Source organism: Cygnus atratus, chromosome 3, assembly GCF_013377495.2.
Source record: "Cygnus atratus isolate AKBS03 ecotype Queensland, Australia chromosome 3, CAtr_DNAZoo_HiC_assembly, whole genome shotgun sequence".
Classification (NCBI taxonomy): Eukaryota; Metazoa; Chordata; class Aves; order Anseriformes; family Anatidae; genus Cygnus; species Cygnus atratus.
In genome coordinates this window covers 119084737-119102840 of record NC_066364.1, presented here as the reverse complement: position 1 = coordinate 119102840, position 18104 = coordinate 119084737, and the positions used below count along the sequence as shown (strand labels likewise).

The window sequence follows — 18104 nt, the reverse complement described above, 5'->3', positions numbered from 1 at the left end:
GCGAGGCTGCACGGGGCTGGGGGCAGCCTGGCCTGGCGGGAGGTGCCCCAGCCACGGCCGGGCCCGGAGCCGGCCGGGCTTTGAGGCCCCCGCCAGCCGGAGCCGTTCCGTGACCGTGAAAGGCCCGGGGGCCCCGGCGCTGCCCGGGGCGGCACCTAGCCCCGCGCCTACATCTCCCGGCGTGCCGCGCTCCCGGAAGTGGCGGCATCCCCCTGCGCCGCCGCGCCCGTTGCCTAGCAACCATGACGGGGCGGCGGGCGCGGGGCCCTCTGCAGCGGGTGCAGCGGCGGAGCCGGCACCTGCGGGACCAGGTACCGGGGGCGGCACCGGCGCCGGGAGCGGCACCGGGACCGGGGCCCCGCTCACGGCGCCTCTCGTGTGTTGCAGGTGGAGGCGCTGCGGGCCGAGAACGCGGCCGCGAGCGGCGGGCAGCGGCAGGCCCTGAGGCGGAGGTGAGGCCGTGCCGTGCCGCGTGAGCCCTGCCCCAGCCCTGCCCTCAGCCGCGGGCCCCCGGCGGCTGCCGCCACACGCCCTCGGCCAGCGGTCTGCCCGCTGCGGGGCTTGGCATGCGACATTAAACACAGTCCCGGTCACCTCAAGTGTGGCCTCGGTCGTGCCCCTGCATTCAGCCGTCGTGGCTGTGTTTAGTATATGTTGATTATTTATTTATTTTTCCTATGGATTTGCCTCATACCTTTGTGAAGTAACGTTTTTAGCAGTGCTCAGTGGCAAGGAGTTGCGTAGCTTAACTGCGTTATGGAAAAAGCCCTCTCCTGGTTGCCCAGAGCAAAGCCCCTGGCAGAGTCACTCCATTCCCCCTCATCTTTGCATCAGAAGGAGCAGCTGGCTGTCTCTCCGCCTTTTCGTTTTTCTCATGACTGTACAGATCTCTGCCCCTTTTCACTCAGCTGCCCCCCAGGATGCTTTCCAGTCTTCAGAGTTTGAGGTAGTGTAAGTGGAAGCTCGTACATCATGGGTAATAAGCAGTTAAGCTGTCTCATGCCTTAGCTCTTCCAGAATTCTTGTGTGAATGTTTGATTGTCATCAAGAACTTGTCAGAGCCAGGTGATGATCTTGTTTTCTCCCTCTGTTCCAGATCTTTTATTGATGCTTATTCCTTTTGAGGTTTGTTAAAACACCTCCTCTAAGGAATCACTAAATTCTTGGTTTTTGAAGTGCCATTTGCGCTTGTATTAATATTTTTAAAGCTGTGTGTGCGTACAGCAGTGTGAAGGCATGGGTATCTAAATTTACAAGTTTTGGTGATTTAGCATGAGTTAGGTGTCCTGTCTACCAGAGTTTTAAGAAAACACCATCTGTCTGTCTTGCTTTCAATGCAGATGCATGCAGCTGCAGAAATTGGTGGATGAAAATATGGATGCTCTTCATAATTTGAAAAAAGTAGGTATAGAGAGAAGTTTGTTAATAATTTTCTCCAAAGTGCATTGCAGTGAATGTTTAGAGAACACCAACCTCCTTCAGCTTTAGATGCCTCAGAACAAAAGCAGTGCCTAGCACTGTGTAACCTCTAATCAGGATTTGTGAGATTCATTTATATTATTTAAAAACATATTTTCTGTGCTTTATTATGTACAGAAAAATCTTTATTAACCCAATACATTCTAAAATGTTTCTCAAAGCAATGCGTTATATTGGGAGTGGAGAATGTAGATTTGAAATTTAACATGAAATTGCATCTTGTCAAAGGCAAGAAAGATGTCACTAAACAGGGAGTGATGGCACCCCTGGAAGGTGAAAACTTAAAATACATGTCTGGAAAATCTTCTTTGTAGGAGAACTTGAACTTTGATTACTTGAGCAATTTGTTGTATTCTTTCTCAGGCTGATGAGCCTGCGCCTGTGGGGAATTATACTCAGAGGAAAGAAGAAGAGGAGAAGCTATTGCTAAAGCTGTCTCAACAGCTGCAGAAACTTGGTCATGTCTTGGATCAGGATAACGCAGCTACAAATGACACAGTGTAAGTAGCCCAAATGAACAAATACAATCTGCACTTTAATGGAATTGTACATGTGGGGCTGGAAAGGACCCTGAAAAATTGTAGCCTTATCCCTTCTATTATCTTAAAATTTAGTTTAAAAAACAAACAAAAAAAAACTGCTGAAGGGCCAGCTCTTCTGGGGCTTGTTTTTACTGAAAAAAGGAGTTGCTGGAATTTTCTGAAGGTGCTGGTTAATGATAATGTAGCTGTTGAGAGAAGAGGGTGTGCTGTGGCCTGTATGCTTGGGGATGAAATACCACTGAGAGCTTTTTGAGATCAGGCCAGAAAGTAAAACACAGGAATTAAAATTCTGTATCTGGGTAACATCCTTGCAAAGAAGCCCACGTTGCAAGGCTTCTACAGCAACGTCAAGAAGGTTTGGTAAAATGAAAACAAAACAAAAAAAGTTTGATGTATTTTGAGTAGGAATGAGGGACATCAAAAAGATCCTCAAAGAGAAGATGAAGACAAAGAAGAGGATGAGAGTGATGATGACGATGGAGAAAGTAGTGAGGAAGAAGACAGTGAAGAAACAGATGATGAGGATAAACTGTTGGATGATCCCAGTGTTAAAGAATGTATTGCAGTTGGAAACTTTAATGCGCAGCAGGAGGGTGATCTCGCGTTTAAGGTAAATATGTCTCTGCAAAAGTTTTTGCCATGTTGCTACTGCAGATCATTCTGTATTAAGCAATAACAATAATTAAATTCTATGCTTCTGGGATTCAGTCAGTTCTTAGCAGGATTCTGGGGAAAATGGCTTTTCCTAGTGTACATTTGGCGTACTGGAGTCCAGTGTCCTCTTGCCACCTTCTGTAGCAGCCGAGTCTGTAGCTGTGGTCTCTGTGACCTGTGTTACAGGGGAAATTGGAATTGTTATTCAAATTGCTCCTGGCGTCATTTTGAAATATTTGGTTGTCTTTTGTCTCCATCTCTCCTCATGGCAAAGAAAGGTGAAGTCCTGCTTATACATGATAAGAAGGCGGATGGCTGGTGGCTAGCTGAAAACTCAAAAGGGGAGAGAGGCCTCGTGCCTAAAACCTATCTTGCGGTTAGTGTGCTGCAAACTTCTTCCATTCTAGTCTCACCTCTGTTATTTTTTGTATGTTAATGATAATATAGCTGCATGAAATTTATCATAACACTTAAAATGGGCACACACAGCAGCTTTTAGTCAGTTGTATGCAAATAACGCCATGTTTGTATGCATGTGTACGCAGATAGCTATCAAAAGCAGTATTTTGATGCCATATGGAGATGTGACGTGATTTTTGCAGAGAGGTTTGCTGAATATGAAAGTTAGAGACTTTTGCTGCTAACAGTCAGCTCTGAAGGTTCCCAGCTGCTACAGAGCCATGCATGCTTTTCACGATTCATATGAAATGTCAGTTGGAGTATTTTGTAATTTGACATTAATTAATTAACCTTTAAATGTGGGTACATAGTTTGGCTCAATTGAGTCTGAGCTTCCCACTGTGGAACAAGGCTTTTCAGAACGGAGAGTATGTTGGGTAGAGAACTTTTTACTTCACGATACCAATGTATTTCTCTTTTTAAAGAATCTGCTTTGCAAAACCATTCTCTTGCTTAGTGTTCTCCTGTAGGAATACTCCAATCTCTTGCTGTGGCTGCAGAACCGAGAGCAGTGTTTTGTAGTTACAATGCTCTGGAGTAATAGGTCATGACAGACAGAAAATCTTCTCTTCTAAACTATGTACACGTGCTGTAGTTGGAGAAAACATTTTTAAGAACAGAACTGTGAAGAAAGTGAGCCCTTGCCCTTTCTGAATCTGAATTACAGGTCCATAACAAAGATGGAGAAAGCCAAGAGGAAAGTGATGAACACATAGAAGTGGTGGATGAAACAGCAGATGGAACTCAAATTAAAAAAAGGTAAGTGGAATATGCAAAAGCAAGTAAGTGTAAAATTGTCCATCCTGCTCTTCCTTAGATATGGCAATACATCTCCTGCAGAGAAAATACCTGACAGATGTATTTGGTTCTTTCTAACTGCTTCTTTCTTTTCAGTACAGCAGCCACTTGATTTATTTTTTCCGTAGATTCTACAAATTTTAATTTGCCAACACACTTCTACTTTAGTAGATTTGTTTGTGACTTTTGCTTTGGGATTGTTTATGTATGTATTTATTTATTTATTTTCCTCAAAATCAAAGTATGACTAGCTCATGTATTGAGTCATATTTCAGCTTATGAGACACACTAGTAGCTGGAAGCATATTGTTATTGTTGTCTCAGAAGTGCTGATTAAGCTGCTGGTATTTGAAGGCAAATCTGTATTCAGTGTTTAAACTTTTGTCCACACAAGAATATTATAAAAGAAGAACATTATTTTTCTTCCAGAACAGATCCTCACTGGAGCGCTGTGAGAAAAGCTATCACAGAGGTAGGTACTCTTAGATAGCAATTTCATCTACCATAATGTTAATTAATTTGTAGACAAGATTTGTCTTTTACTAAGCACAATGTATCATAGTAGAGACCAATGTTTTTAAGTAACATCTCTAGTTTGTTTTTGGTAGCAAGAAATGGTAAGGTTCCCTACTGCTTTAGAAATAGGCTGCAGCCCAGTCTGTGTGTCTGAATGAAGATGCAGCCGAAGTGGCTTTTGTTGTTTTGCCATAGTCATGCTACATTTCTTTTTCAAGGGTGTGATTTTCTTTGTTAACTGGCTACTCTGCTGCTGCGTTGAAATGGAAGAGGGGATTTAACAAAATTGGTCTGTCTGGGGTCATACACAAAACAAAGTGAAAGTCATTCCTGGTGTTGTGCCAAGCTAACTTCAGATTAGAAGAGGTGATGGATGCCTCAGGTCCTGATATTGTTTGTGTGAGAGCTGTAAATTAGGACTGAATTAGCTGTTAAATAGTAGGAATGTTAATATCCTTTTTTTTTTTTTTTTTTAATAGAATGATACAGTAGAGGTATTGGGAACTATGGGAGCAGTTCCTGCAGGATTCCGTCTCTCCACACTTTTCCAGCTCTTAGAAGAAGGTAAGGTTTTCTCATAGTGATTGCAGTGCAGAATTTGCAAGTGTCCTTGGAGAGTTTCTTATCCCAGTAACTAGCCTGTTGGACTAAAATCAGTATTGCTTTATGATAATTGGTACAAGGTATACATAATCTGCACAGAGTATATATTTGACCAGTCAAATAATGTAGAAAGTTTTTTTTTTTTTTTTCCTTTTATCAAATAAGTTTTAATTTATCTGAGTGGAATCATGGCCCCATGAAGGCAATGACAAATTTCCTGATGATCTCAAAGTTTTTCCTGTTTGGAAGACTATTCCCGGTGACAGCTACAGATTTTTTTTCATAGACTTCCTCCCTTTTTCTCAGAGATATTCTGTGAAGAGAATTCCAATGATACTACACATCTCATATTTTCTTCATCTTTTCATTTCAAACTGTCTCCAGTTAGTAGCTCTTTTTGTTAATTAAATTGCAGTGCTGAAATACTACAGAACACTTTTACAAATAGTTTTGCCCCTTTTAGAGTTTACTTGTAGTAGATACTTCCATAGTTTTGCTAGGACCAGTCAAATATTCCAGTGAACCTTAGACACCTCTGATTTTTGTGTATCTTTCATTTTGTGGCAATAAAGATCATAAAAAAACCTTAAGATTTTTCTTTGTTTTTAAATTTCATTTATTGTAGGTAATCAGTTTAGAGCAAGTTACTTCTTACAGCCTGAACTTACTCCATCCCAGCTGGCTTTCAAAGACTTGGTGTGGGACTCCGAAAAAAATACTGTAGGTATTACTGGGGAGAAAGCTATGAAGCTTTTGGTTCAAGAGAAATGACAGCATCTGTAGATACGAATCACTAGCAACCTTTAAAAAATGTTTCATATTGGTGGGTAAATATTGCTGTGAAATAGATGATAGATTTCTTCAGTGTCAATCTAGACTCCTTAGGAAGTTAGATGTTACTACAACCTGCTCTCTGATAAGCAAAAAAAAGCAAACAGAAACAAATAAAAAACCAACAATCAATACAAGGTGCTATGTTGGGTATTTCTTGAGTCCTGTTTCATCTTAAGCTTGTGGTTCCTTCCTTGTTTGGGGTAAAACAAATCTGCATGAGTGATTAGTCTGAATTCTTAAACCATGAAATTCTACTAGTCACAGTGAAACCTCCAGTTTCATTTTTCTTCTTTCATTTTGGCTAATGATTATGCCTTGATTTACACCATTTTTAGAACACCTACTTACAAATTATTGTCGGAAAAGCAGCTCAAAAATGTAATTGCCACCAAGACTTGAAATATCTGGGGAAGAACTCCATGACAGCATTCCTTTCTGATAGGACCTTCCACCTGTCACTGAGTTATTTGTAGCACTCTCCTTAGGAGAGGTGTAAAGGCTTATGAAGGAATGTTCCTGCTGCTGCTAATACTGCATGAGCTTTGTGGGTCAAAGAATCCAGTCCGGCAAGCACTACAGTCAGTCTGCTCTGTAAATAAACACAAAATGATAACCATGTGTAGGAGGAACCTCTGGATTTAATCCTTCTTCTGTTTTCTGTGTTTCAGATCCAGCCTAGACCAACTCGAGTATCCCTGATTGTGACTTTATGTAGCTGCAAAATGATTCCTCTCCCAGCAGGCAGCATACAGGTTCTCAGTAGACATGTTCGACTCTGTCTATTTGATGGCAATCGGGTGAGTAGCTGTCTGATGACCAAAAAAGGTCTCGATAAGGTGTACATGACGCTCTAGTCCCTCCAGCAGCCAACTCCTCCAGTTGTCTCGGAGACATACCAAGGTGCTTAACTGACTCGACAGTTAGTCTGGCTTGATATGTGCAGTCGCACACTGAAGTACATACCCTCCCCCTCACCAGCAGCAGTCACCACAGGCAGAAGCTCCCTGCAGCACGTGGCCTGCCTCTGTTTGCTGGCACTTAGACCTCCATGCACATGCATGCAGAATAGAAAGCCCATTCAGAAAGAAAAAAAAGAGTTAGAAATAGAGTTTAATGAGAAGACAGGACAAACTGCACCGATCAGGTGCAGGGCATGGCCAGACATGCATACCAGCCAGCTCACAAACACACCCTTTTATCCCCTTATCCCTCTATTTTCCCACCCTTCTTGCTCCACAAACCACCCTGGTCACTCCCTCTTTCTGCCTTTGGTTCCTCCCCTGAACATCCCCTAGTAAGTCATGCGCAGTCCCCAAACGTTCTTGCTCGTGTGCTGCAGTCTCATAGCCTTAAGCAGCAACCCTTCTCGGTCTGTCAGGCAATCCAGCACCGTTCCTGGTGACTCATCTTCAGGAGCATCACACCCAGCTCCCCGCCCCAGCCCCTCCCAGGGCTATCTGGGGCTCCATTTCTCTGCATGCATAATTTCGGTTCCCCCACCTGCCATTGTGTCTCTTTGCCCTTCACGTTTGTGGAGGTGAGCCTTGTCTGGGCTCATTTCTCCCCTGTGATGGGCCTGGGAGTAGCTGGGTCAGGGTCACACGCAGATTTCCCCACCTGCCATTGTTCCTCTGTGCCTTTGTGTGAGTGTAGAGCATTTTTTTTTATAAATAATCTAGTGCCGACCGTCTGGTAGTTTCCCTTCTGTCGAATGCTCTTGGAGGCAAAGGGACTGATACTGGTACATAGGAAGCAGGAATGGTTGGAAAGTGCTGCTGCTGATTCTGCCTTCTGCTGTAGTCTTTCAAACTGAAAGTCTCTGATAAATTTGAAAAGCAAGTGTGCTTTTACCTGTGCTGCATGTGGAGTGTTGGATTAATCTTAGATAATACTGCAGTTTCTTAAAGCTGTGTAGATATGCAGAAAAACTTGTCTTAGCATTTTTCCCCACTGTCATGTTTTAGGTACTGAGTAACATTCATACAGTGAGAGCCACATGGCAACCTAAAAATCCCCAAATGTGGACCTTTTCTCCAAGGGTAGGTATCTCACTCAGGAAGTCATATAGCCACTAACTATTTACGGTGTCTATTTACAGCTTCTTATCTAACAGTCTGTTACTTCTGATATTCTTGTTGAAATAATATGTATTGCAACCAAAATAAACAGGCAGAAAATAGAAAAAGAGCACATGCCTTGTCCCATGTTTCAGGTGTTGTACAGAACCACATTCACAGCAGTACTGTTACCATGTTTTACCCCAGTTGTTGCTGTGTTTTCACAGAGAATTAATTCCTTTTTGACTTCTAAAGTTCTCTAATATCTTGTCATCACAGAGAATGTACCTTGGTAACATAGCTGTGGTTTGTGACAAGATAAAGAATAAACAGAACAGTGGTTTCAAATGGAACTGGTTCTCTACTTCTTGTTTTCTCTTATATGCAGTGGGATCGTGTCTGAGTTCTTACGTAAATGAGTGATGTGTTCAATTGCCTTTAGAAATCAGAGGGTTTTTGTTTTAATATGTACATTCACTGTATTTTTCCCCCTCTGTATTAGGTAACAGGCATTTTACCCAGCTTGCTGGATGGTGACTGTTTTGTCAGGTCTAATTCTCCATCTTCAGATATTGGTTTCTTATTTGAACTTGGCATCACTTATATTCGCAATGTAAGTGTATACAGTTAAAGAATAAATCATTCCCAGCACATTTCTAAAGTGAATCAGCTGTCCGGTGTTCAGTTGTAAGCTGTAGTATCTCAGCTGTGAATTTTGAGATCCAAGTGGAAATTTAGGTGAATTTTTTTCTAGCTTATTCCTTGATTGTCTTCATTTTGGCATCTGGGAGTGAAGAGAGAGATGTTGGTTTGGGCAACTTTTAGTTCCAGTCAATATTTAATGAACAAAAGACTTTCTGACTGGTGCATGTAAATGTAGTTTTTCCTACACTGAAATAATTTCTGCTAGTCTGCTGAAGATTTCATGTGATTAGAAAATCCCAATTCTCTGTTCACTCCTATGTTGTTGTTTTTTTTTTTTTCTATCTGCTGTGATTCATTTCACACTACTGTGCTATGTAGTTTGGAAATGAAAAAGTTAACTGTAATATTTTGAACACTGTTGATAGAGATACATCCTTTCATCCAACCAGGATATGCTTCCTAAAGTACAATGGTTGGTGATACAATAGATGGTAAAGCACTTTTCCCTGTAAGAACTATGGTAATAAAAAGAGGGATAAGAAACACTAGTATTTGGAGGAAACAGTGGCTTTTTGGAAGAGCTCCTGTTCTGAAAGATCTTAGCTGCTTTGTCTACAGGATTGACTCAAGTCTTGCTGCCTTTTTCATTACTGTCACCGTCTTGCTCAGATAAGCTTTGGCAGTCAAGTAAATCAAGGGAAAGATGGAAAATGTGGTAATGACAATTGTTAGCAAGCAGGGTATTAAATGGTGGGCAGAACTTGGGAAAATTCTGAAAAACAGAATTCTGAAAACTTAGAGAACTTACCAAAGGGGTCTTGCTGTATTTTCTCTTTCATTAATACCTGTAGGAACCTGGGGTAGAAGTGTCCCTGTGGCAATGTGGAGGGGAGAAAAACGGGCTGATAGCATAGTAGGAATGTTGCAAAAGGGTATAAGTAGAGTTTGAATCTGTAGGGAACTGGACTGTGCAAGTCCTGGCAATGAACTACATGCTGGTGAGTGACGGTTCACAGAGACCTAATCAGACGTAATGGCCCTCTGCATGCTAATTCGAGTAGTCAGGACGTCAGGTTGTCAGCTTCTGTTTAGAGATTAAGGTTGCATGAAGGCTGGAGTACGTGCAAGTTCCTACCTGTTATTTGTGGGTTTGGGTTTTATTTCTGCTTCATCCATCAGACCACTTAAAAAGAAAGTAACTGTCTCTGCTCTCACTTTGTATTTGTTCAAGCTGAGATCCTGGAAGGTGCAGTGCTACCCTCAGGATCATGCAGCAGACCTGGGACATACCTGGAAATGGATGGGTTGGCACACAGGGTCAGCTCCATTTCCCAGTGCCTGGGAATAAAGCTTTCTAATGTTTGATATACGTATGTTTATCTTAAATGTGGTATAGTCAGCGTTTGCTTACCATGAATTTGGGGCTTTTACCATTTTATAATTTTTATGGGATTATTCTAAATGTTTGTTTGTGATCGGTTACTCGTTCTGGTTTAGCTGCTCAAGTTTACCTTCCTCTTTTATTTTCTAGTCAACAGGTGAACGAGGAGAGCTAAGCTGTGGCTGGGTATTTCAGAAGCTTTTTACTTCTGATGGAATGCCTGTTCCTTCCAAGTAAGTTTATTATGTGTTTGTTTTTTTTTCTCTCTCTCTCTGTATTTATGTATGTATATAGATACATTTTAAGCTATGAGTAAAGTTTGTGTTTAGTATGGGCAGGTATTGATATGGACAGGTGTAATCCAGTCTAATATGCAGGTTGTACTGGGTCTTCCAGTGTGAATGTTGATCCCACTTCCACACCCAATGTGCATTCCTCTAAAGTGTGCTCCCTGGACTCAACATTTGAGTTTGAAATGTTGCAAGTTAGCCTGCGTTTAAAAATGTTCTTCAATGGACTCTAAAAACTATAGAAATGTCTAAATAACTCACCTTTTATATGAAAACACCCTTATTATATGAAATAAAAACATTTAAAAAATTGAAGGCGATAACGTCCTTTTTAATTCTACTCTAGAGAGTGAAACTGCGTGCTTACTTCAACAGTGACTTACTTTTGACAGAACTGGGCTTACATTATTCTTCAGCATTGAAAATTTTCATGATACTTTAGCCATGATTCCTCAAAAACATTTCAGTGAAGCAGCTGCTAAATTTCATACAAGAAAAATGTTGGAATCATGTGGAAAGGAATCGTTGTTGCTATTTTCTTTTCAAATAATTGGCTAGTTTCCCCAATATAATACAAGCTTCCAATTTATCATTAGAGGTTTGGCTACTTAGTATTTAGGTGTAGTCATTTCACATAAAATACTAGCCAAAACCTCGAGCACTGTGTCTGGTTTTTCTTTGAGATAGCAGGTTTCTCGCCTTTCTCAGAGAGCAGTCGTGTTGTTCTCATGTATCCTTGTGTCGTTTTATTCTAACCACGCTGCTCTTCCCTCACAGGATGTATGAGCTGCCATTAAATGGTGGTACTCCCTATGAGAGAGGCGTTGAGGTAGACCCATCAATATCAAGAAGAGGTTTGGTTTCTCCTAAACATTTCATAAATAAAATGATGCATGTTATACCTAATTCACAAAATGCAGAGCTCAGACAGGGCTCTTATTAGCATGCAGTCAACACAGCCTGGTGTTGTTTGGTGTTCTTGATTTGCATGAGAGAGAGTTGATTGTTAGGGCTGCTCGGATTTAGAACTGTCTGTTGGTGCTAATGTTTCTGTAATTTACGGTGTTTGCAAGTTGAGGATTATTTCTGATAAATGTATTCGGGTATTTCTTTAATTGCACTGAACACTTCTTGGCTGTGGAGTGATGCTACAAGATTCAGCAGTAATATTGGTCTAAAGAGTTCCGTAGCAAGGGCAAGGTGTGTCTGTCCCTGTCCCACAGCACCTGGCACAGCAGGGGGCAGGGATTACAGGTGATGCTGTGAACTACAGCAGGGAATTGAGCCAGATGGAAAGAGCTCACCGAAAACAGAGAACCAGCTTGCCTGAAGAGGTGACAGTTGCAGAGAGGAGTTTGAGCAAGCAAGTGGAGAGCAAGTGGGACTCCTTAGTCCCAGGTAGCTTTAGTTAGACCAGATGTTGATATAGGTGGAAAATAAAGAAAAAAAATCAGGCATTCAATTCCTCCTGAGTTTTAGACAATCCTCAAACCGTTACAGTTTCAGAAAAAAAAAAACACATCTTTTACCATATTTAAATGTTCATTCTTGTAATACAGTTATTAATGTTCTTTCAAAATGACTAATTTTATCCTGGGTGTTTATTTCTTAAGCAGGCAGTAGTGTTCTTCAACAGCTTATAACACTCAAGAAGCAGCCTGTGCTTCTAGTAAAACTGAGGTCATTAAGCACGCAGTCAAAAGACATCCTGAAGTAAGTATATTTATGTGCTGCTGTAAAATCAAAACACAGTTCAGCCTAGAATGATCCCAGAGATCTGAAGTGTTCCCCTTCCCTGGAATACTGGCTATAGAAAATATGAGGGTTGTGTCAGCTGCATATTACATTTGATCTCTGTTTGAGGCTTAGAACTATTCTGTTGAAAACAAGCAAAAAGCTTTAAACTAGATAAAATTAAAAATAGCGACAGCAGGAGTCTGGCTGTTATAGCTGCATCCATGTATGCCTTCAGAAGTTAATAGATTTGTGGAGACACCAATATGAGCTAATACAGGTGTCCCCCCAAACCTGTCATTATTCTCAAGTTTTGGAGAACAGTGCTTTGCTGGAGCAGTTTTGAATAAAAATCTCAGCTGCGTGTTTTTTATTTTTCCCAATAGTTTGCTACCAGAAACATTAATTGGCAGTATGTGCTACATCCATCTCTTGATATTTTATCGACAAATACTTGGTGATGCACTCCTGAAAGACAGAATAAACATGCAAAGTGCAGGTAAGAATTGCACTGGTGTTGTAGGGATGAGCTCAGCAGTAAGATTGGTCTCTCAAAGAGAATTGCTCTCTCCAGAATCTTCCTTTTGTAGGATTAAGCAGGGGTGTGCAGGAGCAACTCTCGCTGATATGGGGTACTCTTCGGATGTTGTTACCTGCTAGTGCTGGGGTTGACCACCTGACCTGCACGGTTGGGAAGTCACGCTTCCTCTGTAGAGGATTTCAGTGTTTTAAGCTTTCAGTCTGCAGGTGCTGTGGGAGCAAATTGAAAGCTGTTGTCCCTGTTAGTAAAAGAAAACAGTTTCTTGCTGTGAATACCCCACTTGGTATGTTTGTCTTTCAAACTAGTAATATTTCAACTCACACCTAATGCGTTGCCTTATTTGACATCAGTTCACACAGCAGGCTGCAGAAACCACAAGAATAGTTTTGTTTTCTGTGAAGTGTGAATGAAGTGTCTTCAGTGAAACGCCCCTTCACCCCAAAAAGCCCAAGTGGACAGGCAAAGACATTTTATTTTTGTCTTAATAAATAAAGAAAAGGTAAAATTGTTTGGAAGAGAAATGTTTCCTTCTCATCACCTATGCAATGAGAGATTAGACATGCTCACAGGTTTACTCACTCGTTTCTAGTGAATGTTTGTTCTTGTGTGTTATAGGAAGGTGTTATAGGCAGATGTTTCTGTCACTGAGGCGAAGTCACCCTCTTTTATTCTTTTTATTTGTTAATTTACTTATTGGCTGATGCAGTGGGAAGAGAGAAGTGTAAGAGCTCTGCTTTTAGAACTCTGTCTTGCTCTTATTTTGGAAGTCTGTCATTCCTTCCATATTTTTCCTTCAGCAGAATTGTAATAGTTTGTAGTCTTTATTTTAAAATCACACTTGAAATACAGAAAAAAAAATTACATTTCTTAACTGTACTACAGATGAATTTATATTGATACTGCAAAATAATTTTCTTGTGCTTTCTCTGTCTCTTCTCCAGACTGAATTATGCATGTGTGCTTGCTAAGCTTTTTAACCTGCAATCAATACAATAGCATACTGAGGCATCGGAATTAAAGGTTCATCTTTCAAAGATGCTCAGAACTTAACTCTCTTCCTGATTTTCCTGAACTTTAATATACGCCCTGAATATTCAGTATCTGAAAGTCAGACCCTTTAATGAATTTATGCTGTATTTATTAAACTCATCACTGAGAAACAGAAAATGATGGTGTTTCAGGGCCGGTTGAGATCCTCTATAGTTATTTGATCTTTATAACATAGGACACTAAATCAGGCTGGTGACCTCCCTTGGAAATAAATTGCTTCCGTTTGGGTTGTCTTGGTATGAAATGTTTTAAAGGCTTTACATTTCAAAGATTGTTCTGGTAGCAATTTTCTGTGATGTAACAAATGAAAATTGCTGCTCCTATTTAAAAACTTTTAAAACTCTTCAGAAATAGGCAAATTAAAATGCCTGCCCTGTTCTGAAAAAGCGATTGTTATCCAGTTATCTCAGGATCACACATAACACAAGCCAGATTAAGGTAGAATGAACGTGTGTTTATTCATAACATCCAAACCAGGCATCACAATTTCAGATGTTTATAAAAAAGACAGGTGCAGCAACGAGGAAAACACACCTTAATCTCTCCTTGGGTTAAATCAGTAAGGGCTCTTCCTTGCTGGCTTCTCCTAATAAACCAGCGCTTGTTTTTTTGGTGCATCTCTTCTCTCTCTGGTTAACCGTGTCTCAGCTGTTCAGAGTTTGCTGTAGAAAGCTCTTGTCGGAGAATGAGGTTGCTAGAGAGCTCATCTACCTCCTCTGCTGCTCTGGGGCACTGTGACAGCTAATTTTCCCTGTGAAATATTCAGGGAGGGGATTGTTTCTGGGCAGAGATGGTCTTCTGTTTTGGAACCATCCTGTTTCTTCCTTAGCCTTAAATGTGTTTGTTTTCTGTTCCAGATTTAATCTGTAATCCTATTTTAGCAACGTTCCCTCAACTCATGGATCAGCCAGACCTGATGGACGCACTGCGGGTATGTTGTCTACGTAGTGTTCAATTACAGCCCATGTGTCTGCATTTCCAGGTAGTTTGCAAAATTTGAGCTTTTTTATTTAGCCCGTGAAAAGATAAATGGAAAAGCCAAACAGCAGAAAAGCTGTACTAATTTCAAGTACATGAAGATCTCTCATGCCTTAGCCCCTCCAAATTGCAAGAGACTGCTTGAGCACATTCAAAAGGGAGCCCATGGACTAGGTGCCTGAATGTTTGTCCGCTCCTATGGCAGTGCTGCTTTCCTGACAGGTAGGAGCTGACTTGGATCCGACCGGCAGCTGCAGAACTGTGCTCACTTACGTACAGGGCAGTCCCTTTCAGGCAGACAACAGCAGCTGATTTATTTCTGCCCAAAGGATACTGCTGTTGAAACTTGTCAGTCTTTGGGGTTGTGCTGTATTTTCCCATGCTTGTAGGGTGGAAGGAATCAACCTCAGCTGTGATTGATTTTTCTGTAAAGTAGATCTCTTGATTTTGTTTAAATGGCTCTGATAATTGAAAATCTCTAAGTCCTTACATTTGTAAAATTTAGTGGAATGGCTGTTTGCTTAAATTAACTAAACTAGCACCAGGGAGGAATGGGGAATATAAGGAAAGCAGGACTGCAAGAGGGGCTTAAACTCCTGTGGAGATGCAGTAAGAGATTTCTGCAGGTAACAATGGAACTTCTCTAGATCTCTGCAATCTCAGTCAGATTTTATATATTGTATATTTTTTATTTTGTTTCAGAGTGCTTGGGCAGATAGAGAAAGAAATCTGAAGAGATCAGAGAAGGTAACAAATTACTGCTTTTTCTTGGCGTATATTACATCTAATTCAAGCTAGAAGTTTTATTTCAGTGTTATTGCTAGTTAACTGTTCCTCTCACCATAGATTTAGAAAATGTAGATATGCTAAATAAACATTTCTTACTATATTTGCAACAGCAAACTAGGAGGACTATGAAATTAACTTACAACTTTTATTCTCAGTGTTTTTATACAGTTGTTAATGGGGATGTTGTGGTAGGTTTGTACACCAGTGTGGCTCTCTCTCATGATGTGCTTGCAACACTGGGCTGGTGAAAACTTGCCACTGGTACAAAAGGGGCTGCGTTTGTCTGCAAAACAGTCTTTCCTCCTCCAACCTCTGAGCTCCATCCAGTCCTCTTCCAAATTCTGCAGTCTCTTGATGTCAGTAGTCTCCCATTTTGGCATGTAGACAGCTGCAGACAAACTGAACAGGCCGTGTCACCAGGCTTAGCTGTGTCTTGTGCTGTCTCCTGTCCTCCCTACAGAGAGAAGCAATAGATAACTGAACGAGCAAGGTGCTGGGTGTCGATCCCAGGCACTTTGCTTCTTGGGAGCAACATAAGGTTATTTCATTCATCACGGGTGCTACTGAATAAATAGATACGCAGAGATCTCTCCATTTATGCAAACAAAACAAACTGCCATTGAATCAGAGCAGCTTTTTCAAGACCATTCATCCAAAATGTAAGCTGATCTGCTCAGAGAATTAATAACTCCTCAGTATCCCAGAACCATCCAGTTTTACCTGATTTGTCATGTGCCACTCCCATGGCAGGATTGCTGCCTGGCACGACAGCTAATTCTTGCTCCTTCTTGCATGCTTTTATGACACTCAGCTGCTAAATCCTTTGCTGAGATGTGAATTGTTCATCTTCCCAGGGGTAGCAAGGAGGTGCTGATGCCAGTCATATTGCTGGCGTTCCTGGCAGAGCTTCAGTGGTCAGTGAGTTTTCCAGGAGGCTGTGCTCTGTGTTTGTCCTCCTTGCATGGAAGGGTGTCTTCTGGTGTGTTTGGAAAATGAGGCATACAAATCTTGCTTCTTTGAAGTGGTCAGGATCTTTCAGTACTTGCTAATTGACCAGGCTGATTCTTAGACCCTAGGTTTTGCAAACAGGCCTTTACATGTCAAAATATAATTCTCTCCACACAGAGAATGTCCTATCAAAATGTGAAATAACAGCACCTGCAGAATGGCCCTGCCTCCTGTGTGCTGCGAGAAGCATGGGATTGTTGCAGCTCTCTGCCTAAGGCACTAGAGAAATGAGTGGGGCTTGGGCCTCCAAGGCAGGGGGAATGCGTTTGCTCCCCCAGGGGCCATAGCAAACAGTCCCATCGTGTACTCTGGGGGAAAGCCTTCATACACTGGTGTTTTGGGGAAGAAATACGAATACCCCATGACGTGACTGTTTTGTGGTAATATTGGCAGTACAAGCCACTTCATGCAAAGCAGTGAAAAAGTGCAAAGATCTCTTCTAGTTTTGTGAAGGCTTGAACCAAAATGATTTCAAAATCGGGGAGGTTTTGAGATGTTTGGTGTATCAGAGTTCTCAGGGTTTCCACTGTCTCTAACAAAATGACTTTTATTTCAAATGTGTGTGACTACAAATGTAACCAGGGAGGATGAGGGAGCTGTCATTAGGACCAGTTGAATTAATATTAAAATATTAAATGCTTAGATATTAATAAAAGAGTGGCATTAGCTCTTTTTATTTAGACTTTCTGGTGTGCTGTTTCCTCTATTCACCCAACCTAAATTAACCATCTTTTACAAGGTCACAGGTAGGGCCAAAAGCAAATCTGGTAGTTCAGGGTGCTTCAGCATAGGTCACCAGGGTGGAGGGGGAGAAGGGTTGTAGTAAGTTGAAAAGAAATTTATCGTCAAGATATATATTTTAATGTATCAGACTACAGAGTAATGCTGCCGCAGGCAGATTGCAGTGAGAGATTTTATCTGAAAATCAGGTAGGAGGATGGCGAGGGGAATTTTTGTGTCCTGTGAAGCTCATGATGCTTTTGGGTGGCTTGTTCAGACTTTCTCTGCAGAAAAGCAGAGAAACACCAGGGGGGTGTGTGAAAGCTGTTGTGACTGGCAAGATAAGCATCACAAGTGTCCTCTGCTGCAGATGTGGCAGCATCTGCAGGTTTGGCTGCATTTCACTGCTTTTTGTCGCTGGGAAGAGTAGGTGGGTAGGGAAGCAGATCTGCTGATCTATGGTTTATGCAGTGTAGTTCTGGTGCTGAGTTTGAGGTCCATGTTTAAGGTCAGATCTCCTCCTGTTGTTAACCTGCGAACTGAGGGCTAGTTGAGTGGTTTGGGTTTGTTTTTCCTTTGTAGAATACTCCTTAAGAAGTGCTTGACAGTGCTGCACATTTTCATGGAAGTGCTTTCAAATATTTTTTTCTTCACAGAGGGATCGAGAATTTCTGAAGTCTCTGTTTGTCCTGGTGTACCACGACTCTGTCTTCCCTCTCCTCCAGTCCACTTTCCTCCCCAGCTACAAGTGGGCTGAGGAGGAATCTGAAGCCTCTCGCTGGAGGGTGATCGCTGACTTCTTGAGAAAGAGCCGAGAGAATGATGGTGCACTCCAGTCCCTGCTGTCATCAGAAAATACCCACAAAGCCTTTGATATCTCAGAGCTGGCCTATGATTTCTTAGGAGAAACGAGGAAAAACAATCCTGTAGCATGAATGGATTATGGGGTAACGATATAGATGAATTCATACCAAAGGAAAATTGTGTACTATCTGGGTTTTAAGAAATATTTTAGAACATTTAACA

At 41.5% G+C, this 18104-nt stretch overlaps 1 protein-coding gene across 12 annotated transcripts in view; it reads left to right on the top strand.

Moving 5' to 3' along the window:
* NPHP1 (nephrocystin 1) overlaps positions 1-18104 on the top strand; it is an 18622-nt gene extending 518 nt beyond the window's left edge. Inside the window, exons 1-20 of one of the 12 annotated variants that reach the window (XM_050709431.1) lie at positions 207-311; positions 388-452; positions 1341-1401; positions 1843-1979; positions 2427-2631; positions 2950-3051; positions 3802-3893; positions 4362-4404; positions 4928-5012; positions 5677-5771; positions 6554-6682; positions 7850-7924; positions 8445-8555; positions 10119-10201; positions 11036-11112; positions 11875-11971; positions 12379-12491; positions 14441-14514; positions 15264-15308; positions 17735-18104. In XM_050709431.1, coding sequence (XP_050565388.1) covers positions 243-311; positions 388-452; positions 1341-1401; positions 1843-1979; positions 2427-2631; positions 2950-3051; positions 3802-3893; positions 4362-4404; positions 4928-5012; positions 5677-5771; positions 6554-6682; positions 7850-7924; positions 8445-8555; positions 10119-10201; positions 11036-11112; positions 11875-11971; positions 12379-12491; positions 14441-14514; positions 15264-15308; positions 17735-18013 — 2037 coding nt within the window. In that variant the 5' untranslated portion in view covers positions 207-242 and the 3' untranslated portion in view covers positions 18014-18104. Of the gene's footprint in view, positions 1-206; positions 312-387; positions 453-492; positions 947-1340; positions 1402-1842; positions 1980-2423; positions 2632-2949; positions 3052-3801; positions 3894-4361; positions 4405-4927; positions 5013-5676; positions 5772-6553; positions 6683-7849; positions 7925-8444; positions 8556-10118; positions 10202-11035; positions 11113-11871; positions 11972-12378; positions 12492-14440; positions 14515-15263; positions 15309-17734 lie in introns of those variants that run through there. The other 11 variants (XM_035565411.2, XM_050709430.1, XM_035565409.2 and 8 more) reach the window with 11 other exon arrangements.